The sequence below is a fragment of the Tachyglossus aculeatus genome, chromosome 8 (assembly GCF_015852505.1).
Source record: "Tachyglossus aculeatus isolate mTacAcu1 chromosome 8, mTacAcu1.pri, whole genome shotgun sequence".
In the NCBI taxonomy this organism is placed as follows: Eukaryota; Metazoa; Chordata; class Mammalia; order Monotremata; family Tachyglossidae; genus Tachyglossus; species Tachyglossus aculeatus.
The window spans coordinates 20,102,557-20,129,097 of NC_052073.1; the positions used below are offsets into that span (position 1 = coordinate 20,102,557).

General features: G+C 41.5%; 1 protein-coding gene across 2 annotated transcripts in view; it reads left to right on the forward strand.

Annotated features, from left to right (window-relative positions):
- Positions 1-26,330, forward strand: part of SLC17A9 (solute carrier family 17 member 9) — a 34,794-nt gene extending 8,464 nt beyond the window's left edge. For both annotated transcript variants that reach the window (XM_038750384.1, XM_038750385.1), the window contains exons 2-13: positions 7,159-7,356; positions 8,084-8,223; positions 11,006-11,105; positions 13,686-13,816; positions 14,774-14,870; positions 16,087-16,183; positions 17,427-17,514; positions 19,889-19,923; positions 20,611-20,726; positions 21,734-21,789; positions 23,118-23,147; positions 23,832-26,330. In XM_038750384.1, coding sequence (XP_038606312.1) covers positions 7,159-7,356; positions 8,084-8,223; positions 11,006-11,105; positions 13,686-13,816; positions 14,774-14,870; positions 16,087-16,183; positions 17,427-17,514; positions 19,889-19,923; positions 20,611-20,726; positions 21,734-21,789; positions 23,118-23,147; positions 23,832-23,995 — 1,252 coding nt within the window. In that variant the 3' untranslated portion in view covers positions 23,996-26,330. The remainder of the gene's footprint in view (positions 1-7,158; positions 7,357-8,083; positions 8,224-11,005; positions 11,106-13,685; positions 13,817-14,773; positions 14,871-16,086; positions 16,184-17,426; positions 17,515-19,888; positions 19,924-20,610; positions 20,727-21,733; positions 21,790-23,117; positions 23,148-23,831) is intronic.
- Positions 26,331-26,541: the final 211 nt, after the last annotated feature.

Consider the following 26,541-nt stretch of genomic DNA (forward strand, 5'->3'; position numbering starts at 1 on the left):
AATCCGGTCGGGATAGGATGAGAGATTGAACCAGCAGAGTAGCGGTCTGGTTGGAGAGGAAATGGCGGATCTTGGCAATGTTGCGGAGGTGAGACCGGCAGGTTTTGGTGACGGATTGGATGTGAGGGGTGAACGAGAGAGCAGAGTCGAGGATGACCCCAAGGTTGCAGGCTTGTGAGACGGGAAGGATGGTAGTGCCATCTACAGTGATGGGAAAGTCATGGAGAGGGCAGGGTTTGGGAGGGAAGACAAGGAGTTCGGTCTTGGGCATATTGAGTTTTAGATGGAGGGCAGACATCCAGATGGAGATGTCCTGAAGACAGGAGGAGACACGAGCCTGAAGGGAGGGAGAAAGAGCAGGGGCAGAGATGTAGATTTTATAGATTTGCCCAAAGTCACACAGCTGATAAGTGGCGGAGCCGGGATTAGAACACACGACCTTCTGACTCCCAAGCCCACGCTCTTTCCACTGAGCCACGCTGCTTCATTAGCACCAGGAACCCGGACATGGAAAGCTCAATTAACAAACTCCATCTGGTAAAAGTTTTGGAGACTTGACAATCCCAATAAAAGTGTATGTATGGAAGCCACTGCCCTTGAAGAACTTTATTTTTAAAGAAAAGAGATTATACTGATCACAGGATGCTAAGAAGCCTTTTCTTACTAACCTCTCATTTCCCTACCCTATTCACCTTCCCTTCTATTTTAAGTACACACTAGAGTCGTACCACTTAAACACTTTGATACTCCCCCCACCCCCCAGCACCACAGCATCTATGTACTTGTCAATCAGTCAGTTGTAATAATAGTAATAACTGTGGTATTTGTTAAGGTGCCTACTATGTGCCAGGCACTGTAGTAAGCGCTAGGATAGATACAAGCAAATTGGGTTGGACACAGTCCCTGTTCCACATGGGGTTCACAGTCTTACACCCCATTTTACAAAGAAGCTAACGTAGGCACAGAGAAGTTAAGTGACTTCCCCAAGGTCACAAAGCAGTCAAGTGGTGGAGCTGGGATTAGAATCCAGGTCCTTCTGACTTCCAGGCTTGTGCTGTATCCACTAGGCCATGATCACTTATTGTGTACAGAGCACTGCACTAGGCACTTGGGGTAGTACAATACCGCAGAGTTGGTAGACATATTCCCTGCCCACAGGGTGTGTACATACTTATATTCTGCTGCTTTCTGTATCTGTAATTTATTTCAATATTTCTCTTTGACTAGATTGTAAACTCCTTGAGGGGAGGTATCGTGTCTACCGACTCTGTTGTATTGTACACTCCCAAGCACCTAATTCAATGATCTGCACAGAGTAAGTGCTCAATAAATACCATTGATCAAATGATTGGCTGCCCCATCAGCCAAATTTATCAAAGCCTCCTCCAGCTCACCAAGACTGCAAACAGACAGGGCATTCCTGATGGTTGGTCTGTCTTTCCCATCGCCGTAGACAACACCACTACCGCCTGTCTCACATGCCTGCAACCTTGGCATTTTCCTTGACTCATCTCACTCATTCAACCCACATATTCAATCTGTCACTAAATCCTTTTGGTTCTATCTTTACAATATCTCTAAAATCCGCCCTTTCCTCTCCATCCGAACTGCTGCCGTGCTGGGAAATTGAACAATGGTTTCTAAGGATTATTTTTAGGTATTAAGGATACTTGTAGATTGGGCAGATTTTAGTGAAAATTAAAATAACTGGGCCTTCAGATTGATTTCCTCTGACAGTTATTGTGTTATAACTTAATTATAACATCATATCTTCAGTTCTTTCTCCTTTTTGTGGTAAAAATTTTCCTGAAAAACAAAAATGATCTTGAAGTATGGGATACACCTTTTTATTTAAGGACATGTGCATTTGTTCATGGGGCTCAATATTTTTAATAATAATGATGGTATTTGTTAAGCACTATGTGTCAAGCACTGTTCTAAGCACTGGATGCACCCATTTCTGTTAGATTGTGTGCTTTCACTACATGTTTCTGCTAAAATATCATTAGGGAGTTAGGGAATGTTCAGCCAACAGCATGAGACTGGTTACAGGTCACCAGTACTGGAAGAAACAGCTTGTTGTCCAACCATGTGAGTATTACAGCACCTGTTTCCTTATAGGAAAGATATTTGAATTATTTCAGTACAATTTTATTTAGAAGAGAAATGAGTAATGACATCTGTGGTAGGTTTTTTATATCAAAAAAGGGCCAAAACTATTAGCTTCCAGGACCAAGTCTGACTGTAAGTTTGAGGGAAAGGAGAAAGGAAAGAATCCTCAATATTGTCCTGTAGACCATCAGTAGGCGTGTCATTGAATAACTTTGTAGGTATTGGCCAAAGAGGGGCAGAGTAGTTTGACCTTCTCTCCCCATTTATCAGTTCCTACTATGGGTGGTTATAGTATTGAGTGTTAATATTTATTGAGCACTTGTGTTCGGTTGTTCATCTCCCATATTCTCAGGAACACCTTTGTATTACCCCCCAAAAAGTTCTGGGCTCCTTGGAAAGCAGAGCCTGGCTTGGACTAGGCTTGACTTTGGGTTGGCCTGTGTGCCTCTGTCTTGGTCGAGTCAATCTGTATTATTTATTGAGTATTTACTTTATGCAGACCACTGTACTAATTGTTTGGAGTACAGTAGGGTTTATAAACATGATCCCTACCTTCAAGGAATTGTACAATCTAGCAGGGGAGATGAACCCTAGAATAAATTACAAATAGGGGGTAGCAACAGGGTTCATACGTGTACATAATTATGGGGGTGGATCCTCCTCCATGTTGTGTGTGTGTGTGAGGAGGGGGAAGGGGGCAGGGCCTGGGTTAGCATGCACAAAAAAATCTTTGTACTCTTCCTGAGACTCTGTGTGCTCTGCACACAGTAAGCACTCAGTTATATACGTCCCAGCAGCCCCTAGGGACAACAAAGCAAAAAATTCTCACTCTCGGCTTCAAGGCTGTCCATCACCTCACCACCCGCCACCTCACCTCCCTTCTCTCCTTCTGCAGCCCAGCCTGCACCCTCCGCTCCTCTGCCGCTAACCTTCTCACTGTACATCATTCTCGCCTGTCCCACTGTCAACCCCTGGCCCACATCCTCCCCCTGGCCTGGAATGCCCTCCCTCCACAGATCCACCAATCTAGCTGTCTTCCTCCCTTCAAAGCCCTACTGAGAGCTCACCTCCTCCAAGAGGCCTTCCCAGACTGAGCCCCCTTTTTCCTCTCCTCCTCCCCATCCCCTCCCCGCAGCACCTGTATATATGTTTGTACAGATTTATTACTCTATTTAGTTTACTTGTACATATTTACTATTCTATTTATTTTGTTAATGATGTGCATTTAGCTTTAATTCTATTTGTCCTGACGACTTGACACCTGTCCACATGTTTTGTTTTGTTGTCTGTCTCCCCCTTCTAGACTGTGAGCCTGTTGTTGGGTAGGGACCGTCTCTATATGTTGCCAACTTGTACTTCCCAAGCGCTTAGTACAGTGCTCTGCACTCAATAAATACGATTGAATGAATGAATGATGAATGAATGAACCACATATTGTGTATGCCTGACACCTACCCAGCTCCACTCCCCCTAACAGGGATTTAGGTTCACATCCTTAAGCGACACCTCAGTCAGGCTGTGTCCCAGAATTGCTGCTTATTCACGACTAAACAGCTTCCTTAAGATAACATGGACTCAGGGCTGCCTAATCACAGATTTCAGAAATAAGAGAAATCAGATTCTGTATATTATTCATTTCCCGCCTCCATTGCCGTACTATATCCTTCCTCCACATTGTTGTTGCCCCAAGAAATCACTCCAACCTGGATGGTGCTGGCCTCCTGATGGGAGCCTCAGACCCACTGGGCAGAATAGGGTCTGTGGGTGGTGCAGAACTGGCCGCAGCACAGCTCTAGAGACAGAGGGAATCTCTGTGACCACCTCAGTCTCTTCTTCTGCCAGTGTGAACCCTCAGTAGACATGGGGCCCAGGGTGAGTACCTCGCTCACCGCCCCCTTCCTCTGGTCCCGGACAGCTGCTTTTCTTTCTGAAAAAGTCTAAAAGCACAAATAGATATCCTAAAGCCACGAGAACTGAAGAATAAAGCCAGGTGATCTGGGAGTGCTTAGGTGTAGGCATCAACGCATATATTTCATATGTGGAAGTGGTGGGTTTGTTTAGTTTTGGAACCGCAATGTTTAGAATAGCATATTTCCAGGTTTGATCATCAGTGCCTGTAATGCTACATAAAACTAGGTCAGAGAGGTTTCCACTCTGCATTGCAGACACTTCGCTGTGGAAAAATATTTTCATTTGCAATGGGAAAAAAATTGATCTTTTTTAGAAATGCCGGTTGAGGTCAGTTGAAACTTCCACTGTTGCCATGTCTCTTTCAGGGTAAACTTTGAAGGGTGGCTAAGAACATTGGTCACAATGACTTCTTGTTAAGGTCCTGGTCAGACTGTTCCTTGCTCATTTATTTGGATGCTTATGTAAGCTGGGTGTGTCATTATGCTCTGGATCTGAGGCGGTAAAAAAAAAAAAATTGTGTGCCAGCATGGTGACTGTCTTGATATAAACCCTGGGTCCTTTTCACATCTGAAAAACAGACCAAACCTGGAGAAATCTAGAGCATTGAATTGTGATATTGTAATTCAGAGAAAATTGACTCCTAATGCCTCATCATTGACATTAAGAAGATGACTTTGGGGAGACTTGGGGGGAAATACCTGACATTCTTACTTTCTCAGGGGAAATTGGGGCCACTGTTTGTTAATTTTCTTCCCTCTACCCAGAAATGTTCTTCTGCCCTCTCCTTGTTCAGTCAATCAATCAAAAATATTTACTGAGTTCTTACTGTATGGAGAGCACTATACTAAGTGCTTGGGAGAGTCCAGTACAATATAATAGACATATTCCCACCAACGGTCTCACATTCCTCAGAAACCATCAATGGATACCCATTACCTATCAAATAGAAGCTCCTGACCATTGTCTTTAAGGCACTCAATTATCTCTCCTTCCAATAGCCACTCATTAGTCTCCCACCACGTCCCAGCACACATTCTTCTCTCTAGGCAACTTTACTCACTGTGCTTTACTCTTATCTAATCCCCCTCTAATCACTTGTTTTTGCTCTTTGCCTAGCTTGGAAGGACTTCCCCCTTCAGATCCACCAGACTTCAGCTCTCCCCACCTTCAAAGCCTCTAGGATTAATGTCCTCTCCCCCATTTAGGCCCCCAACTACAACTTCAGAACTTCCACACCGCAACCACCAGTAACACTTGAGTGCATAGCTATTACTTAATAATTGCAGTATTTGTTAATTTCAGTATTTGTTAAGCACTACTATGCACCAGGCACTGTACTAAGAACTTGGGTGGATACAAGCATATCGGGTTGGACGAAGTCCGTGTCCCACATGAGGCTCACAGACTCAATTCCCTTTTTACAGATGAAGTAACTGAGGCCCAGAGAAGTAAGTGACTTGCCCAGGCTCACACAGCAGACAGCATTCACTCTCCTATAAAGCCACTTTCCTATCTGGTAAATTATTTAGTATCTCTTCCGTCCATTGATTGTGAGCTCTAGGTCAAAGATCATGTCTACTAACCATTGCACTCTTCCAGGCGTTTAGTACAAGTACTCCAATAGCATTGATTGATTGAAGGACAGTTTGTGCTTAAATAATGAGGTACAATGGGAAATAAATACCTGTTGGTCCCTTGAATATCTGTTTTTCTCTAGGATAATGATCTTTGAATAGACTGCAGTTAACTAATTGATGTAAAACTTTGAGGGTCAATAAACTTGGCTTCTCTTTCCAAACCAAAATACTTCTATTTGCTCTACTAGCTTAAAAGTAGAAATTTTGGGGCAGGGCCAGGGCCAGGGGAGGAATGTAAGACTCGAAAGAGTTTCCTCTTGTTCTTTTATATCTTCATAATCATCTTAATAGCTTCCTTGTTCCACATGTAATAAAACCAGTTTCTTTGGCAGCTGGGAGTGTGAGGTGGCAGTCACTGGGCTTTTTACATAGGTTGCTTGAACCTGTCTTGAATAGCTCATCCTCATTTTAATCACACTACAATAACAAACTTTTTACCCTTAAGACTTAAAGGGAAAAATCAGAGTATTTTAGGACAAACTTGAGGATCTATGGTGAGGCAGCTTGAGGAGATATCTGCTATCCTTAAGATGAACTAAATCAATACTTTCTACCTTTCCCTTTCTTAAACTGTAAGTTCAGCACCTCCCCCAGTTGGTGTGGGATCTAGGTCATAGAGGCAATGACAGATAGGTTGCTTCCCAGTTGGGGTGGAGTTTTTAGAGAACAGAAAAACTTTACAAGGCTGTAGTTCTGAGCCTTTGGGAACAATTTCTACCAAAGATTAATATGCATCTGCACTTTCTGATTTCTCCTGCATGATCAGGGAAGGGAGCAACACGTTAAAACCCGGGCCTGGGGCAGTTGCTCTGAATCATCCGTGGGAAGGATGGCCCTGTGCCTATTGTTCCAACATAAGCTGTACACTTCCATGATTGATGTATCTCTCTAAATTATGGAAGCCATGGGAGCCTAGGACATAACTCCAGGAGACCCCACTGTGGAAGCCAGCATCTTCAGTCTACCATACCTATTCACTAGTCTGGAAGGACAATCTGCATTTTATTCATCTGGTTTCACTCTAATCACCTTTGGAATGTTTGTCCATGGATACTCGTTGTGGACAGGGAATGGGTCTGTTTATTGTTACACTGTACTCTCCCAAGCACTTAGTACAGTGCTCTGCACACAATAAGCGCTCAAAAAATACAACTGAATGAAATGAATGAATGAAATCCGGGCTATTATTTATTTTGATTGCATATCTGATTGGGAACTGAGGGCATCAGCTTCTTTCCAGCTTTAGTCAATGGACCTTGCTTGATAGGACTCCCCTCCTAATCTTTTGCTTCTCCATATGGGTTTCATCGCATCCTACACAAATGTTCATAATGCACTAGGAGATGATGGTGTTCATGGTTCAAAGGATTTAAGCTGGTTTTCCTGGACACGGTGGAGTTGGAGGGAGGGGATTTAGGATGCCGGCATAGGAACTCATTTTCCTGCAAGCTCCGTGTCATTCCAATTATAGAATCCTTGTTTCTCTTGCTTCTCTTAGACCTGAATGCCAGGTATGGACTGTGATGCTTCTGCTGGGGACGTGCCTATTGTACTGTGCCCGGGTCTCCATGCCCATCTGTGCTCTGTCGATGAATGAAGATTTTGGCTGGAACAAGAAACAGTCTGGAATTGTTTTGAGCAGCTTCTTCTGGGGTTACTGCTTAACTCAGATCATCGGTGGGCACCTTGGTGATCGGTAATTCAACTGTTTTTTATACCCACTTTGAATTATGTGAAACCAGATGTCCTTTCCTCCATCAGTTAGGAAAATAGGACTTAGTGATGCTTAGTCAGAGGGCCCTAGTAGAGGGGAATAGAGAGAACAAAGTGATAAGACAGAAAAACATAAGGGGAAGTCGTTTTCTTAAAGGAATAGATATAAAATAATATCAAAAAAGAGGAGAATTTCCAGGAAACGTCCTGAGAAAGGAGATGAAGTCACTGTAAATTTGAGAATCTTTAGACCCAAATCACTTGGTGGAGTGAAGTGGTCTTAGTGAGTAAAGAAGGGAGACAGGGAACGTTTTCTCCTGTTTCTGCATAGTCCCCATGTGGTTTCAACACTTAGCTTCATGTTTTTCCAAGTTCCTTCCAGTCTTGTTTAAAAACAAACAAAGCTACTCTAGGTTAGAAGAACCTGCCTAAAGTGTTACTTTTTTTCTTTACATGAAGTGCTGTCTTACTGTATTTTTTAGTGACCTAAGCAGTGCTTTGATAGGAAGCCAAGGCACCAGCCCGGGAGAGTGAGTGCCAACGAGAGGGGTAAAGTGGAAAAGTCCATTAAGAAAAGGTGAGGGGAGGGGTGGGAGTACCCTTCTCTCTGTATAAATGTTTCCCAGACTCTATCATTTAGAACAAATGCTGCCAACTTCTTCCCACTCAGATCCCCTTTATTCAATGTATTTTTTTTGTCTCTCTTGCAGAATCGGAGGGGAGAAAGTCATCCTCCTTTCAGCATCTGCCTGGGGTCTTATCACAGCCCTCACCCCACTGCTGTCACACCTCAGCAATGCCCACTTGGTCCTTATGACCCTCTCTCGAATCCTCATGGGCCTTCTTCAAGGTAAGGAGTGGAGTGATATATGCATTTGGTATTGGATTGTTTTTTATCGTTGCTCTAACTCTGGGACATGATCATTTAAAGAGTCTATTATACCTGTGTACTAGATAAAATATGGAATGGAAAAGAGCTATGTGTATGGAGATATGTGCAGTATGTAATATCTAGTTGAGCTTCAGTGATCTATGTAAAAATGAGGTGTGTATAGATATCTGAACAAAGTGAATATATAATATAGAGAAAATGTAACTTCCTTTCAACAAATGGATCATTGTTACTGATTTATTTCACTCAAGATGAGTGCTTTTGGAAGTGATTTCTAGTTTCTTGACACAATGAGTTCAAAGGTTGAGGATCCAAAAGAATGGCAGTTAAACCATTGAGAAAAGTATTCCTATTCTCTTATTACAGACTCCAAGGGAAGGGGTTCCCAACCTTCACCAGGATGCTAAGAATTGGAAAATTCTTCTTAATACTGAAATCATTTTCACTACAGTTTAAGCCCATTTCCTTTGGGAATACCAAAACTGTCACCTCTTTGGCTTTAAAGCATTTGGTTGAATTTCAAGACTTTTACTGGAGAGTGATCATAAAGAGGATGGTTACAATAATGATATTTATTATGCACTTATTATGTGCCAGCTCTTGGCGCGTGTGCACACACACACACACACACACGCACACACACATACACACACACACACACACATATATATATATATATATATATATATAATCTGATCTGACAAAGTTCCTGCCCCCAGAGGGCTCACAAACTGAGAGGGAGAAGCTGTTATTTTATCCTCATTTTACAGATGCGGAAACTGAGACAGAGCAGCTGAGTTGCTTACCCAAAGTCACATAGCAAGCAATGGCTTCTCCCACTAGACTGTAAGCTCGTTGTGGGCAGGGAATGTGTCTATCAACTTTGTTATATTGTACTTTCCCAATCGCTTAGGACAGTGCTGTGTACAAAGTAAGTATTCAATAAATATGGTTGATTGAAAGTGGCAAAGCTGGAATGAGAACTCTGATCTCTCTCCCTTCTAGATTGTGAGCCGATTTTTGGGTAGGGACCGTCTTTGTATGTTGCCAACTTGTACTTCCCAAGTGCTTAGTACAGTACTCTGCACACAGTAAGCGCTCAATAAATATGATTGAATAAATGAATGAATGAATAAATCTCCTGATGCCCAGTCCCATTCTCTTTCAGTAGAACACACTACCTTCCATAAATATATACTTAATAACCATGTTTTGAAATGCTGGCACTTTTGCAACAACCCAACAATGATACTGATCCCATTGTGGGGTCTTGCAGCAATTATCTGTTTTTGGTGGGGTCTTCTGGCCCCAAAACTTTGCAAGTCATGATTCAATTCACAGTTATCATTAATAATAACTAATTCTAGAGCCAAGAATCCCTCTTTCCCTCGAAATTCATAATTCATATCCGTATTTTTAATCTTTCCATCAACTGGTGACCCTGGTACTAAAGGCCACTCAATTGATATTAGAATGTTTGGGGGAAAATTAAGTGCTATATAAATTTAAATTAGTGCTACTGTTAATATTATAACTATAATAGGATAATGATCTTACCTCATTTTAGTGCTTAGGAAGGGAGGACTGGTGTCCTTGAAAGCGACCAAGAAACGCATATGGTAAATCTTCTTGGGCATTTCCTCGTCTTCTATCCTTGGTTTCTCTTGAGCTCAAACAGTGTACTAAATAAGGGAAGACTGTATAATAATAGTGGTATTTGTTAAGCACTTACTGTATGTCAAGAACTGTTACTAAGTGCTGAGGCATATACAAGATAATCAGGTCACTTGTTGGGCTCAGAATCTAAGTAGGAGGGAGAATAGGTATTGAATCCTCATTTTGCAGATGAGGGAACAGACACAGAGAAGTTAACTGATTTGCCCAAGGTCACACAGCAGGCAAGTGGCAGAGCCAAAATTAGAACCCAGGTACTCAGACTTCCAGGCCTGTGCTTTTTCCACTAGGTCACACTGCTTCCCTTGGACAGCTCTTCTCCTGAAAGGAGATTTTTCACAGGAAATGGATTTTTATTATTGCAGCTTTGGAGCAATGTTAATGTTAAAATAAAGAGGGGTGCAGACAGTTCATAATGATCATGTGATCAGAGTACGAGAAAAACAGCATTAAGTAGAGAGAGCCTCATGTCACAAGACATGCGATGAGCTGTATAATAGCCCATTGTATGTTCTAGATAACTTAAACACATATTGGTTTTTCTGTTTTCCTTTGAATTCTGTTTTTTTAATCTCTTTTTATATTTTTTTTTAATTTTTATTTCCTTCTGCACTGCAATAACCAGGAAGTAATAGTTGGAGCACCAGACAGAAATTTCTGTGGCACTAAGAAAAAGCTATTTGCCCTGCCTTTGCTTCAGGTTCCTCTTTTGCAAAATTAAATACCCTTCCCGTGTCTTAATCCTCTCCAATACCTGTGAATATCCTCATTGGTTTGCCCTTCTATAAAATGGAGGTTATCTTTGCAACATATTTTGTCTTTAAGGGAAAAGTAAAGATTGAATACAAACTGACATTTGTTAATGTGAGCCTGTTGCTGGGTAGGGATTGTCTCTATCTGTTGCTGAATTGTACTTATCAAGCGCTTAGTACAGTGCTCTGCAAACAGTAAGCGCTCAATAAATGCGATTGAATGAATGAATGAACAATTTAACATTTGCTAAGGTATGTGAGCCCCGAGATGCTACCTCTCCGGTGTCTCATTCAGTATGTGTTTTTGATCCTAGGGGTTTATTTCCCAGCTCTGACTAGCCTGCTGTCTTTGAAAGTCCGGGAGAGTGAACGATCATTCACTTACAGTACTGTGGGTGCTGGTTCTCAGTTTGGGTAAGTTCTGCTGACACAGATGTGAAAGAAAGAAAGGAAAGAAAGACATGAGTTCATTTAGCACTTCCAGACCTGCTGTTGACTCTGAATCATGTATAACCAAGTCTCTAAAGATTGTCCTGCGGGAGGAAGCACCAGAAATTGTTTATGGCCAAAAAAGACAAAAGCATCAACCACACTTGGATCAGGAGATGGCATACATCCTTGAGGGCATCATTTCTGGATGCTGAAGCCGGAGGCTGTTGCTTCAGGATAAAAACAGAGGCCCTTTGCCTAACTGTTTATGCCCTTTGAAATGCATCTGTTCCCTTCATGAATCTTTCCCTCTTCTCTGTGTCTTGGGGGTTGGTGGGTTTAATGGTAGGGGGTTGACAAGGAGTTTGGGAGAGCTGCAATGCAGGAACTTTCCTTTCTTCTTTTTATCTGTCCTGGGTAGGATTTCATAGGCCTTTTTCCCCCCTTTCTGAATTTTCTTAGCCTATTTTGTAGCTCCCCAGATGTAAGTCTATAATAGTGTGCTGGCATACAAACAGGATTTGAAAAAGAGAATCTCTATTTTTCAGTGGGGGACTAGGAGATCAGAAAGTTATAAAGGACAGAGTTATAAAGAACAGAGATGTATTTTTCAAGAAGGTCCCGAGAAACAGCCTCAGGCTTCTTCATATGTAGAAATAAGTGTCTACAGTGTATATTTGAGGGACTGGGTTGTGTTGGTCTTACTAAATTTCCTTTTCTAGTTTTCCCCACCTCTGAAATGCTTTTGGGGAGGTTGTTTTGGAGACTTTTTGAAACATGGTTTTAACGTTAATTTTACACGGATAAGGGTTTTTGCATTTTCTAGACGTAGATCCCTTTTGCGGGATGTGCATGACGTTGGATGGGTGATGCCTCAGGCCTTCCCTGGCACTCACACCCCCTCCCCACTTCTTCCCACACAGTCCTCTGTGGACCCCCTCCTTGGCTGGAAGGAGAAGGGAGTGCCAGCTGTGGTGTCTCACTGCAACTCAATTTGTATTCAATCTTTACTTTTCCCTTAAGTACAAAATACTTTGCAAAGATAACCTCCAGTACAGTGCTCTGCACACAGTAAGCGCTCAGTAAATACGATTGAATGAATGAATGAATGAATGAACTCTCTGGGGTTGAGGATTTCCTTTTTAGGGAGCATCTACTTCCTCTTGCTTTCCCCTGAAAAGGCCATCCATCCATTCCTGGGACACCAAAGAGTAACGCTAGTGCCATCAGTGCTATCCAGTCCCAACCAACAGATCTTGGGCCAGGCAAAGGGTTTAGTTTAGTGTGGGTTATGGGGTCCTTGTTCCCACTCCCCTTCCCCTGGCCTTGACTTTGAAGGAGCAGACATTCCAGGGCAGCATCTTCGAGGGTGTATACCTTTGAATAGTGGGAACTGATTCTTTGTGTTAGGACCTTGAAATCAACAAACTCAGTCAGCTCATGCTATACTATATCAGAGGAAAGTATTTTTGGCAGCCTGACCAGTATTTGTATTGTTTTCAAATACTGGGTGCCAAAGAGCTCTGGTGCAGAATACCACAAAGCAGCCATAGAACGGAGAAATGGGGGAGTAGATTTCGAGTGACATAAAATACATAAAGAACTCTCAACTAGCCATGCCAATGAGGGATGAGAATACCAGGGATAATTGAAATGGTGATAGTATTTAGTAATGTGTATAATAATGTAATTGTGTGTGCAGAGCACGGTACTAAGCGCTTGGGAGAGTACACTGTAACAGACACATTCCCTGCTCACAATGAGTTTACAGTCTAAATGGGGAGGCAGACATTAATGTAAATAAATTATGGATATATACATAAGTGCTGTGGAGTTGTGGGGGGGGGGGTGAATAAAAGGAGCAAGTCTGGGCAATACAGAAGGGAGTGGAAGAAAAGGAAAAGAGAGCTTAGGGAAGGCCTTAAAACTACCTAGAGATCATTGTTAATGAAGAAATAATTCTAAGTCCATCCCTATTCCAGTCATTTGCCCCTTTCTGGACAGCTTTTCTTCTTCAAATGGAATGGAATGTACCTGTTTGGGGAGAGAAATTCTCTTGCTCCCATTCCATTGTCAACAAGGCTTGTGGCCATGTGGTAGTCCTATAATTGACTGCATGCTGACTCTGAACCTTTATTCGAGGTATTTTTTTGTATGGAAGAACCTCATTTCTCCTACAGCACATCATTTCTGTCTTTCTTTAAATCATAAGCCCTCCCCCTCCTGTTTGTTGTTTTCCCAAATACCATCATAGGCCACTGTACAGCGCTTAGAACAGTGCTTTGCACATAGTAAGCACTTAATAAATGCCCTCATATTATTATTATTTCCTCTAGTCATCCCTACAACTGCTGTATCTATGCACACTTCTTTTAGTCGACTGTGAATTTTCTCTATTAGATTGGCTCCTAGAAGTGAGGGATGTTTTTAAGATGGAGTCAAACGCCTGTTCAGTGCTGTGTATATCTTAGGGTATTCAGTACTTGTTGATGATTTTGTTTTTGGGGGGCTAAGAAATTGACTTGAGAATGACCCACACTGGTTTTCCACATCTTGTTGTTCCAGGACCCTGGTGATTGGTGGAGCTGGGTCCCTTCTTTTGGATTGGTATGGCTGGCAGAGTGTCTTTTATTTCTCTGGTTTGCTCACTTTGCTGTGGGTTTATTACATGTGCAGATACCTGCTGAATGAACAAGGTAAGAAGGCTAGTTCCGGAAGCAAGTTCTGATATCCTGGCTCTTAAGGCTTGATGGAAAGTTAGCAGATTCCTTCCCTTTATCATTGAGCATTATGTGAAAAAAACTTTGAAGAAGGTGCTCCCTGTGTTTCTATAGTTCTTCATCTATGTTGTTGTTATTGGAGCAAGAGAATTGAACTCGTACCTGGTTCTCCACTCCCCTGTCATCATCCCCTTGCTCACATTGTTCCCCAGACATGGAGCTCTCTCCAAGACAGCCCACATCTTTATTCACATAAAAACACCTACAATCTCTCTTTCTCCACCAAGCTTGCCCTGATTAATTTTCCAGCATCCTCAACCGTATCATCTCTTCAGTCAATTATGTAGCCCTTTCAATTTTTTCCACCTTCCTTAGCACTGATGCATATGTTTATATTCAGTTATTTATTTTGACCGTTCCAGTTGTAAATATTTTTATTTTTGTATCCTCTGTTAGAGTGAAAGTTCCCTATGGGCAGGAAACGTGTCACTTATGTATTCTGTACTTCCCAAGTACCTAGTACAGTTCTCTGCATTAATGGAAGCTCAATAAATGCTATTTCTGAATGCCTTAAAAATTGGAGGTGCCAGTGGTGAAGAATTAAATTCTGAGCATATTCAGGGGGTTCAAAATCAAAGGCAATATATACCAGTAGTTTGTCTAAGAATTAGGCTTCAGGTTTAACTTTGCATTCTGGATTCTTAGCATTTGGGTAAGGGGCTAGTTACGTAGGGGGTGAATGTAAATACCATAGCTCTTAATACTTCAGAGCTAAGGTCAAATAATTTGCATGTAAGTTTGATGTGAAGGGGGATTTTTATATATGTGACAGTGAATTTACAACAGGCAGCATTTAATTGGCCTGCTTGAAATTAACACCACTGAATGGTTACTAAATGTGGATTCATTGTTAAATATATATCTCTCCCTTAGAACTCACACTGTCTCTTGGAGTTTTAGCAAAAGGTTTTCCCATGTCAAAACAAATAAAAATTCCTTGGAAACAGTTATTTAAGAGAGCTCCTGTCTGGTGAGTAGATGTCATGAGATCTTTTTTTTTTCTTTTTTTTTGGGGGGGTGGTGTTGTTCATATACCTTGGGGTTAATTTCATACTGCCGAGAGTAGTGCCATGAAATCTGAGTACCTAGCCATTGTGTCCTTGGTGATACTTTGTGGGCATTTCAATGGTGGGCCTCTCATTGACTTGGAAAAGATTGTAGGTCTGTGGAAACAGGATATCATTCAAGACTGCTGATTGGAAGTTAATTGCTGACATTCCCTTCCCTTCAAGGCCCTACTGAGAGCTCACCTCCTCCAGGAGGCCTTCCCAGACTGAGCCCCCTCCTTCCTCTCCCCCTCGTCCCCCTCTCCATCCCCCCCACCTTACCTCCTTCCCTTCCCCACAGCACCTGTATATATGTATATATGTTTGTACATATTTATTACTCATTTATTTATTTTACTTGTACATATTTATTCTATTTATTTTATTTTGTTAATATGTTAATATGTTTGTTAATATGTTAATATTCTCTGTCTCCCCCTTCTAGACTGTGAGCCCACTGTTGGGTAGGGACCATCTCTATATGTTGCCAACTTGTACTTCCCAAGCACTTAGTACAGTGCTCTGCACACAGTAAGCACTCAATAAATACAATTGATTGATTGATTGATTAATTCCATCAAGAAACAGCATATCCTAGTGGAAAAAGCACAGATCTGGGAGTTAGAGGACTTGGGTTCTAATCCTGCCTCTGCCACTTGTCTGCTGTGTGACCTAGGGCAAGTCACTTCTTGTCACTTCTCTGGACCTCAGTTCTCATTTGTAAAATGGAGATTAAGACTGTGAGCCCTCTATATGACTGGGACTATGTCCAACCTGATTATCTTTTATCCACCCCAGTGCTTAATTCAGGGCCTGGCACGTAGTAAGTTCTTAACAAATTCCATAAAAAAAAAGGAAAATAATTACCTTCTCAATTTAAGGAAGGGGACCTGCTGACTTCCTGATAACACAGACTTTTAGTTTACACACTCCAGTTATAGTTAGCAGTTCCTCATCAAAATCTCCTGGAACTATTCAAGAACAAGGTTGTCCTACTCGCATATGGTTAGGAGTTATTAAGGGAACCTAATGTTTCTTTTTTGTGTGAAAACTGTTCTGTGTATAATTTGACTAATGAAACCATCCAGTTTTATCAAGAGCTGTTTAACTGAGTCATTCTTTCTGGATCTGTATTCCTAGGGCTGTCATATTTGCTCAGCTCTCTTCAGCCAGTTCATTTTTCATTCTTCTTTCTTGGCTGCCAACTTTCTTCCAAGAAACCTTTCCAGACTCTAAGGTGGGTAGCTATTGCACTGAAGTAGTGCTTTAAGCGGAGTAGAGGTGCTGCAGAAGACTGTAAGCCCTATGTGGGCAGGGATTGTCTCTCTTTATTGCTGAATTGTACTTTCCAAGCATGTAGTGCAGTGCTCTGCACACAGTAGGTACTCAATAAATACGATTGAGTACATTGATGTAGAGTAAAATTTTAGAAGCAACAACAGTACCAACTATTAAAAACCCATTAAAATATGTTGAGAAATTTCTCATTCAGCATTTCTCTGGAGACTTGAGCCCAATTTGATTTTGAGATTACTGTTTATATATCTGTGGTTTCAACAGACCATTAAAATACTCCAACTACATTTGTGATATCATTAGCAATCATTGTATGTAATTTGTGTGCTACTGGATTTTTAAATTTGTGGCCTGGTACATTTAGAAACTGGGTAATTAAACTATGTATTAAAATGGCTAATCCACCCTAGGGAATATGCTCTTGGCCCATCACATTTGCAGCCACATTTGCTAGCTTTGTTTGAGGCAAAATGTTTTTTAAAAATTGTACCATTTTTTAGTGATTATTTCGTATGCATGGATGGGTTCATGTTTTCTTTTTTTTTTTGATGCCAAATGGCTTATAATCTTTTGTATTTTTTGAGCACTTACTGTGTGCAGACCTACTGGCCAAATGCAGCAACTGGGAAGAACTCCTCCAGCAACTAGCAAATGTCATGCTGCAAAAGGGAACCATGTCACAGTGAATGTGTTCATAATTGATAATGTGGAGCGGAGGCCTCCCAGAGACATCTTTTCCTTCTGATTTTAGCCTTATTCAGTGTTTTCCTGGAGACTTTATTTCAGTTTGTAGTTAAATACTGAGTCCCCCCCTTACCCTGTTCAGCTGCCTCCAAGCAGGGGTGCCATCCTCTGAAAGGTCTGGATTTTGCCTTCTAAAGAGAGTTTCAGTGACAACATACAAGCAAGGGTATAGTAACTCTCCCCAACATAGACTCTACTAAGTCTACAATCTTGCCTTGGCCAGTAGCATGTCCCACACTATACTGCAAAAAGCAGAAGGAGCTGCAACCCAACCCTTTGCCTGGACTTCATTTTCATGATGCCATCTTCATGTAGCCCTGTAACCCTGTTCTGATAACATTGCTGCAGCCTCAGGTAGTTTCTGCTTTCTTTGCTCCTTTAGCCAGAGTGAGGAAAAGTCATTTATCCTAACTATAATGGTTATGTTTTCTTTTTTTCAGGGTTGGGTCTTTAATGTTGTTCCCTGGTTGACCGCTATTCCAGCAAGTTTGTTTAGTGGATTCCTCTCTGATCATCTGATCAGTCAAGGTTCAAAAGTATTTTTTTTTCTCCATAACCTGGGGCTCAGCTGACTTGGAGCTCTATGCCTAGTGGATAGAGCATGGGCCTTTGAGTCAGAAGGACCTAGGTTCTAACCCCAGCTTCGCCACTTGTCTGCTGTGTGACCTTGGACAAGTCACTTAACTTCTCTGTGCACCTTAGTTACCTCATCTGTAAAATGGGGATTAAGAATGTGAATCCCCTGTGTGGGACGGGGACCGTGTCTAACCCAGTTGGCTTGTATCCGCACCAACACTTAGTACAGTGTCTAGCATGTAGTAAACACTTACCAAATACCACATCAATTGGAGCCCATAGCATTTAGGACACTATTTCGTGGCTAGAGAAGCAGCGTGGCTCAGTGGAAAGGGCACGGGCTTGGGAATCAGAGGTCATGGGTTTGAATCCCGGCTCCACCACTTGTCAGCTGTGTGACCTTGGGCAAGTCACTTAACTTCTCTGTGCTTCAGTTACCTCATCTGTAAAATGGGGATTAAGACTGTGAGCCCCATGTGGGACAACCTGATCACCTTGTATCCCCCCAGTGCTTGGAACAGTGCTTTGCACATAATAAGCGCTTAACAAATACCATTATTATTATTTTATTATTATTATTCTATGGGGGAAGAGGCCCCATTCTAAGCTTCTCTAAACTCAAAATGCCCACACCATTACACCATTGTGTTGCCCCTCCAACCAACTGGACAACCTTAGGTGTAACAGTGTGACACATCTGGGCTGAGGGTGGCTACCTAGACGGTTCACAGACAAGAGGGCTGAGTGTCTTGGGATACATCAGGACCTCCTCACCCTCTTACTCCCTCACCAATAAGGAATTCGGGCAGACCTAGTCAGGCACCCTGAACTGCAGGCCAGTGCCTAGAGTTCTGCCAGTCCTTAATCCTTTTGTTTTCACCAGGGCTACCTCAAGCTCTTGAGGCTGTAGTCATTCAGGAGCACAGCTGTGAGTTATGAAAAATTAGAGAAGTGAAAATAATAATAATAATAATGGCATTTATTAAGCATTTACTATGTGCAAAGCACTGTTCTCAGCGCTGGGGAGGTTACAAGATGATCAGGTAAGAGCACAAGCCTGGGAGCCAGAGGGTCTGGGTTCTAATCCCAGCTCTGTCACTTGCCTGCTGTGTATGAACTTCGGCAAATCAGTTAACTTCTTTGCGCCTCAGTTTCCTCATCTGTAAAATGGGAATTAAATAACTGTCCTCCCTCCTACTCAGGGAACCTATATGGGGTTCACAGTCATTAGAGACTGTGTTTGATCTGATTATTTTGCTCTCCCAAGTGCTTAGTGGATTCCTCTCTGATCATCTAATCAGTCAAGGTTCAACAGTATTTTTTTCTCCACTGCTTTGCCACAGTAAGCGCTCAATAAATACGATTGAATGAATAAATTATCTATTGTATCTATCCCAGAGCTTAGTACAGTGCTTGGTATCTAGTAAATGTTTAACAAATACCACAGTTGTTATTTTTATATTAATGCCAATGTATTTTTGCATTGTTAGAGTTGGTAGATGTTTCCCCTGGAAAATGCTTGTAATTGTAGGGCTCCTTCTGAAACTTGGAGTAAGCTTTGACCCAGAAACTTCATTAATTATAATAATAATTGTGGTATTTGTTAAGCACCTACTATGTGCCGGGCACTATACTAAGCACTGGAACGGGTACAAGCAAATAGGGTTGGACACAGTCCCTATCCCACTTGGGGCTCACAGTCTTAGTCCTCATTTCACAGATGAGGTTACTGAGGCCCAGAGAAGCGAAGTGACTTGCCTAAGGTCACAGAGCAGACAAGTGGCAGAGCCAGGATTAGAACCCATGACCTTCCCAGGGCCATGCTCTATCCACTACGCCATAGGATTACCTTAGGACATTCTTACAAGTGCCATGACTTGAGTCCTGTCCCCACACACAGATGCTAGGAGAAACTTGCACAAAAGGTGTCAGCTCAAAGGAAAACTCACTGATCCAGTTATTGTTCCAAGGTTGTAACCTGTTAGCTGGTCTCTCCAGATTGCCCTGACTTATAACCAGGCATCTAACATCAACACACCTTCAAATAAACACCCTCAGGAAAGCACTCCTCTTTTTAAGCATGTTTACAGACATCTCTCTCTCTACTCATTTCCCTGTTTCTCTTGTCCTGCTGCTGGTAGTGAAATAGTGGCCCTCGTGATATCCCCCTTCCTTAGCTTGAGGGGTAATGGCCACACTCAATATATTTTGGTGTTCTCCAAGGACATTATGATGCTATTAGCATGTTCCCTGGATTTATTAAAGATCAGCATCTCAGTAGCATGTAGTGTCAAATATTTCAGTTTATCCACATTTTCCTTTTCAGGTTATCGAACGATCACTGTACGTAAAGTCATGCAGGTAAGAAAATTATTTGGAAGTCCTACATTATCTGCCCTATTAGGCTTTCGGTTTCCTGAAGGAAAGCCTGTTGGTTTCTTGGCACCTAGATTTTTGCCCCTAAAATTGCATAATTTCTGTTTTCTTTAAATCTGTGATTTACTTTGAGGCTGGCTTTATGGGTCCAAAGAGATCTTTTCCATCTGTAGCAGATAGAAGGAAGAAAGGTGGTATGCTGGTTAGTTAACGGGGTGAAGGATAAGACTCATGATTTCAATTTGGGCCTCTTTCATTGGCTCATTGAAAGACCTCAAGCAAATCACATAGTTATCTGTGCCTCAGTTTTTCCAGCTGTAAATGAAGGCCTCTACAACTTACCTTCCTCATAACTGTGCCATAGAATTTTCTTACCTGGTTAGGGCCACCAGAGTCCTTAACTAGTAATGCCTATAGGCATAGGATGTTGTTAAAAGTAAGAGAGGAGGTGCATTCAACAATTTAAGGGGTTTGGGATTAAATGTCATAACTCAATTTCTGTTTATCCTACCTGATTTATTTTACTGCCTGCTTGAGCAACAGGTAAGGAACTCTGTATGTGAGAGGATTTGTGAGATCTGACCTCCAGAGAGAAACTCTCTAGTGTATTTGCTTCCTTTTCTTAAGAACTCAAGTTGAATCAGTTCCAGTAACTGACTGTTTTTCCTGCAGGTGATGGGTTTGGGTGTTTCAAGTGTTTTTGCTTTGTGTCTGGGTCATACATCAAGCTTTTGTAAATCTGTCATATTTGCATCAGCCTCAATTGGACTTCAGACCTTTAACCACAGGTAAACAGACTTCTCCATTGTACACTCTCCTATACCTAACTCTGCAAATGAATTATAGTGTTCATGCAAATTGTCATTACAATTTAAGATTCTCTTCTGCACCTAATATGAGCACTTAGATTTGTATTTGGATTTGGTTTATTTGCAAGCTCCTATAGATTGTTAGATCCTTGAAGAGGGATCATTTCTACTAATTGTATTGTACTCTTGCAAGTACTTAATACAGTGCTCCCCAAAGAATATATTCTCAATAAATTGTATTGATTGGAAGAAAAAACAATTTCTGAAGATTGATTATTGATAACTGTTTTAGTATGATAATATCTTCCATAGGTGATCAAATATAAATAACCGATAATACACTAACATCTATTTACTTCTCTATTCCTTCCTTTTTCTTTCTTTATTTTCTGACACCTGTAGCAATAGCACTAAAATGATTTAGAACAAAGCAAAACAAACATCCAATTCTAGGGATTTTTATTGAAGCAACTGACTTTTGATTTTCATTTCCTATGCAACTAATGGCACTTGATTACTTTAAAAATTTATTTGTTATTTTTAGTAATTATTCTTCCCAGAAATCCCAGGAAGTGCTGTGGTTACTTCTGGCACTTGTATATTTGAGGAAACTGAGTTATTGAAAGGTTAAGTAACTTGTCCATGGTCACACAGGAAGCTGGGCCAGAAATGGGACTATAGCTATTGAACTACCACTGTCTCTCTGTTGACATCCAAAGCTTGAAGGCATTTTTCTGAATTTAGAAACGTTGTACGGGCTTCTGGGTACTATACTGCAAGCTTACTGGACTTGAGTTTAGCTATGGTTTTCTCCCGTTATTCTCTCCCTCTGATACTTTCCCACCCACCTTTTTTCTTTGATTTTTCTTCTTGTCCTCCTTGGAAAGGTAATTTGTTACTTTGTCAAATGAAAGTATCTCTGAATCTCATAAGAAGTTCCAGTCTTGCCCAGAATAACCCATATCTTTTCATTTGTTTTGTAATAGTGGCATTTCTGTTAACATCCAGGATTTGGCCCCTTCATGTGCTGGCTTTTTGTTTGGTGAGGAGACATTTTATCATTACATAGTGAAGGAAATCAACAGGAATTAATTCCAAGGGCCCAGCCTCGTAAATGTACCATGTTTAGTGTGGTTATAGTAATGACGTTTATTAAACACTTACAAAATGCTGGGCATTGATTGAGTTAAGCATTGGGAGGAGTATAAGCACATTTGATTCCTTCACAATCCCTGGCCTATAGAGGGATAAATTCAATAAAAACAACAGAATAGCAGTTTGTAACCGATGGAGGGATTCATTTTCCAGCCCCTCACTTGTGCCAGGTAGGGCCATCCTTGGCTTGGACAGCGCTCACCTTCCAATGTACAGCTGCTTTCCAAATCCCTTGCTTGCAGGCAGGATTCATTCATTCATTCATTCAATCGTATTTATTGAGCGCTTACTGTGTGCAGAGCACTGTACTAAGCGCTTGAGAAGTACAAGTTGGCAACGTATAGAGACGGTCCCTACCCAACAACGGGCTCACAGTCTAGAAGGGGGAGACAGACAATAAAACAAAACATGTGAACAGGTGTCGTCATCAGAAAAAATAGAAAATCAGGGGTCCTAGATGCTGGCTACAATAGTGAGCAGCCATGAGCTAGGAGGGCTCCTTAGTGGTAGAAGACATGAGCCGCTCTCCTTCACCCAAGGTGGCATCATACACTGAATGAACAGTGAGTTAATGTCTGCTACAACAGTGCAGAACAGTGCAGGTATTAAGATATTCTTAGATCGGGAGGCTAGTGTCGGGCAGGGACTGGGTCCAACCTGATTAACTTGTCCCTACCCCAGTGCTTAGAACAGAGTTACTTAACACTGTTAGCACTTAACAGATACTATAAAAAAGGTATGTAGTCCTTGACTGATATATTTTAAGTTCCTTGAGAAGGCAGGAGTCATTTCTTTTAACTCTATTGTACCCTCCAAGCTTTTAGTTCAATGCTCTGCACAATGTAGGTACTCAGTAAATGCAACTGATAAGTTGTCCCTGGGGATATTTTTTTTTTGCAATTAAAACTACTGCATAAAAGCACCTATTTTAGAACACCCCTGTTTTATATAACATTGAACACTGACAAAACTGATTAAAAATAAAAAGCCAAGGAGGTGAAGGGAAAAAAATGCCCAGGCTATTGGGTTTAACTTCTTACAGATCCAGTTATTTCAGTATACAAAGGAAGTAACAGACCACTAGTCAGATATAACAGATTGCTGCTTAAGTGGACCCATTTGACACTTTGTTCATTTCCAGTATCATAGGGTGAGGGTTAATGTATGTCTCTATTGTAATCTACTATAGTCATGTAGCTTGCTCTTTTTTCACAGGTGTTGCCAATACTGCCGGAGCCTTAGCAGGTAAGAAATATTCAGTTTGGAGAAGGTTTGTTCTGAGCTCATTTCCCATGTTGTTTTTCAGATGAACTGGATTCCTAAAGATCTGGTTGTTCTGTGTGGATTTGGAAGTAAAGACCAGTAATTCACTTGCTGGAGAAGCAGGTGTAGATACCTGTCGGAGGACTCAAGGCTATTTACCCGGCAGCTGTTTCAGTGAAAAGGGCTGTATATGAGGAAACAGCTAGATCCCCCAACCCAGAGTTGGCCATGGGTCAGCTCCTCAGCCTATTGACATTTTGGGTGGCTAGATTAGGTTTGGGTGGGGGAGAAGGGAAAACTGAGCTGGGACCCAAGAGATCTCATAGGAATTTGGACAGTAAGTGTCAGTGTGCAATCACCAAGTATCCATGGCTGTTGTGTAGACAAAGCATCCAGATTCAAATCCATCCAGAAAATCAAGTAGATGTAGAGACTACATTTAAATTGGATAAAAATTTATTTTCTTTCATTTACTTGACTGGATAAAGGACAGTTTACATGAAGCCAATGGGAGAGACTAAATAGTGGTGCTCGTTTAGCTCCAGGATTCTGGAATAAAGGCCATGGTTGTATTTTGGATGAGTTTCGACATCAACTTGGTTCACTAAAACATGTAGCCGTTTTCTATCAAATCTCTCATTTTCTTTTTTCTTTTCTGATGTTCAGGTGTTGTTGGTGTGTATCTGGGGGGATATCTAATTGAAACCACTGGCTCATGGACTTCTGTTTTCAATCTGGTGGCCATAGTTAGTAATCTCGGACTGTGTACATTCCTTATATTCGGAGAAGCCCAGAGAGTGGACACGATCTCTGGTTACGAAGACCTGTAGTGACTGTGGGAAGCTGAAGAGCCAGGCAACCTAGAGATCTAAAATTGTGATTTCAGTTTGTCACTGCAATGAAGAAACTCTATTGCTTAAGAGAAAAAAAAACTCCTCGTAAACTGGAAGCAGGGAGATAAATTCCGCAGTCAAGTAATACTCTTGGCCTGAAGGAAGGGAACAGCCTCCACAGTTCAACAAAATGATATTACAACAAAGGAACCTCCATGGTTGATTCTGGTTGGAAGTCACTGCCACTCCTCTGACTGGTTGCTCCTGGCCTCGCTTGTCTTAGAGAACTTCTCATTCGGTTCAGAGGACATTCCCCAAATCCCCAACCTTACAAACTTCCCTGTGGCAAAAGTTAAAGGCCTGGAGTTGGGGTAGCCTTCTCCTGATTGACCTGCTGCTGCTTTAGTGGCCTAAATAAAGGACACTCTTCTTAAGTTACCTTCCTTTCCCTCCAGTACTACAGCACTGTGAGGAGTGCAGGAGGGCCAGGAGGATGAGTTAAGGAGGAAGTGTAAAGTGTAATCCTGCCTCTCCAGGATAAGAACGACAGGTATTTTAACCTTAGCTAGTGAATGAGATCAAAGCCATCTAGGGCTACTCAGTCCTGGGGAGTCTGAATAGTATATGGTCTCTTGCTGCCCAAGAGTATGTGTGTTTTTTAACTATGCATTCCAAGAATGCCAGAAACATCCCAAAGAACTCATAGAATATGTTCTATTTATGTTATTTTTGTGTGCAATGGATCCAAAATAAATTGAATGTTCAGCAAAGGAAATGCTGGACTCATGTACCCTCTGGTATTGAAAGCTGCCAGTTTGAGTTAGTGGAGAGAGAGAGCAGGCTGTAGTAGGAAGAGCCCACACAGAATATTCAGAGTCAAGTTAGAGACCTGGGTGGTAATCCTGACTCTTCTCCTGATTTTGTGGCTAAGTCTGCACTGGGCCAAACCATAGAAATCCCAAAGCCAAATATTTTTAACTGGCAAAAAGTTTCAGTCAGCCTAATTTTCAGTGTAGTGAATGGGGGGCTGTACTAGAGATATCTGTCAGGGTTTGTGGATCAGCCAAACTCTATTGGTGTGAGGTTTTGACAGCCTGCCTTGATTTCTTGCACAATTGCATCCGTATCCTTGGGCTAAGCTCTTGATTGACACTGCTGCCTGAGGCAGGAGGGAACTGACAGTATCCAAAGATAACCTAAAAAACCAGAGTGCCAAATGGCAAGTTTGCCATCCAACTGCTAAGTACTTTTCAGCATTACCAATTCAGTATAGCAGCCAAGGGGCTGTGGGAGCCCATATTGGAAAGAGGAAGCCTGATTAAGGGAGGCTAGGGGTGTGGGCGGGCAGAAAATTCTCAAGTGCAGTCTGTCAATCGTACAGACATTCTGAAATCAGGGCTTCTCCCAGTAAAACGAGAAGCACAAGAACATTCCCTCTGGATGCACAGGGATATTCCCAGAGGTGTTTCTTTGCCTGGGGGTAGTGTCAAGTTGCAAAATCCAAATATTTTCAGCAAAAATATCCATTCTAAAAGTATATTTTTCTAATACAGACTTGGCCACTGGGTGGTCAAAGGTAAGCCATGTCCTCTTTCAAAGCCTCAATTTCCCCCCCTTTAAAATACTGATATTAATATATGCTCTTCTAATTATAGATATGGTGAAGATAAATAACAGTGGAAGTGTGTTAAACTCCACAAAAGGAAGGTGCAATATAAATTTAAAATACAACACAAAGGTGTGCCATGAAGCATGACTTCACTTTGCCTTTTGTCTAGATATCATTAGGGTGATATGGAACCAACTGCCCGCTTACTTGCCTTAAGTATTAAAGTAGTCGTAATCATGGAAAGGGAAATCCTAAGATGTGTAAGATGATGTATGCAGAGTTCTTTAGAAGACATTCCCATGAATGAATAAAACATCTACATAGCTTCAAAAGAATATTTAAAATGAGTGTTCCTTTTCTGTCTTTGTATTATTTAAAATGATCCATTTGTCATTTTTATGTGTTTAAGCCTAAAAATGGAAACTTCATTCCCAAATTTCATTGAAAGTGAGTTTTAAAGCATGGTCTAAACATCAAAATAAAGGTTTTGAAGGAACCCTTTTATTGAATCTGTATAGATGGAATTGCCAAGATTCCGGGCAGCTACAAAAATCTAGGCCTAGAGTCAGCATTTAACGGGCCTCCTTGCCCCAGCCCTAGGCCCCATTAGTAACTAACAAAGTGTTTTTGTTTTTGGTTTCTTCTCTCATTCCCCAAACCTCAGGAAGTTGTTTCGGCTAATTACTGTTCATGTGCATTAAAGGTCATAAATACTGCCAAAAATGTGTGTTCTCTCTCTCTCTCTCTCTCTCTCTCTCTCTCTCTCTCTTCTCTTTCTCTTTCTCTCACTCCATGTGTTCATGTTTCAAGTTGCAATTGGAAATCTAATCATTTCAGGATCTAGGGGCTCTAGTTTCACCTCTTGAGAGATTAGAGATACAGAGGAAATAATTCCTTGGCTTTCAAATACTAAAACATGGAGACAGACTAACCA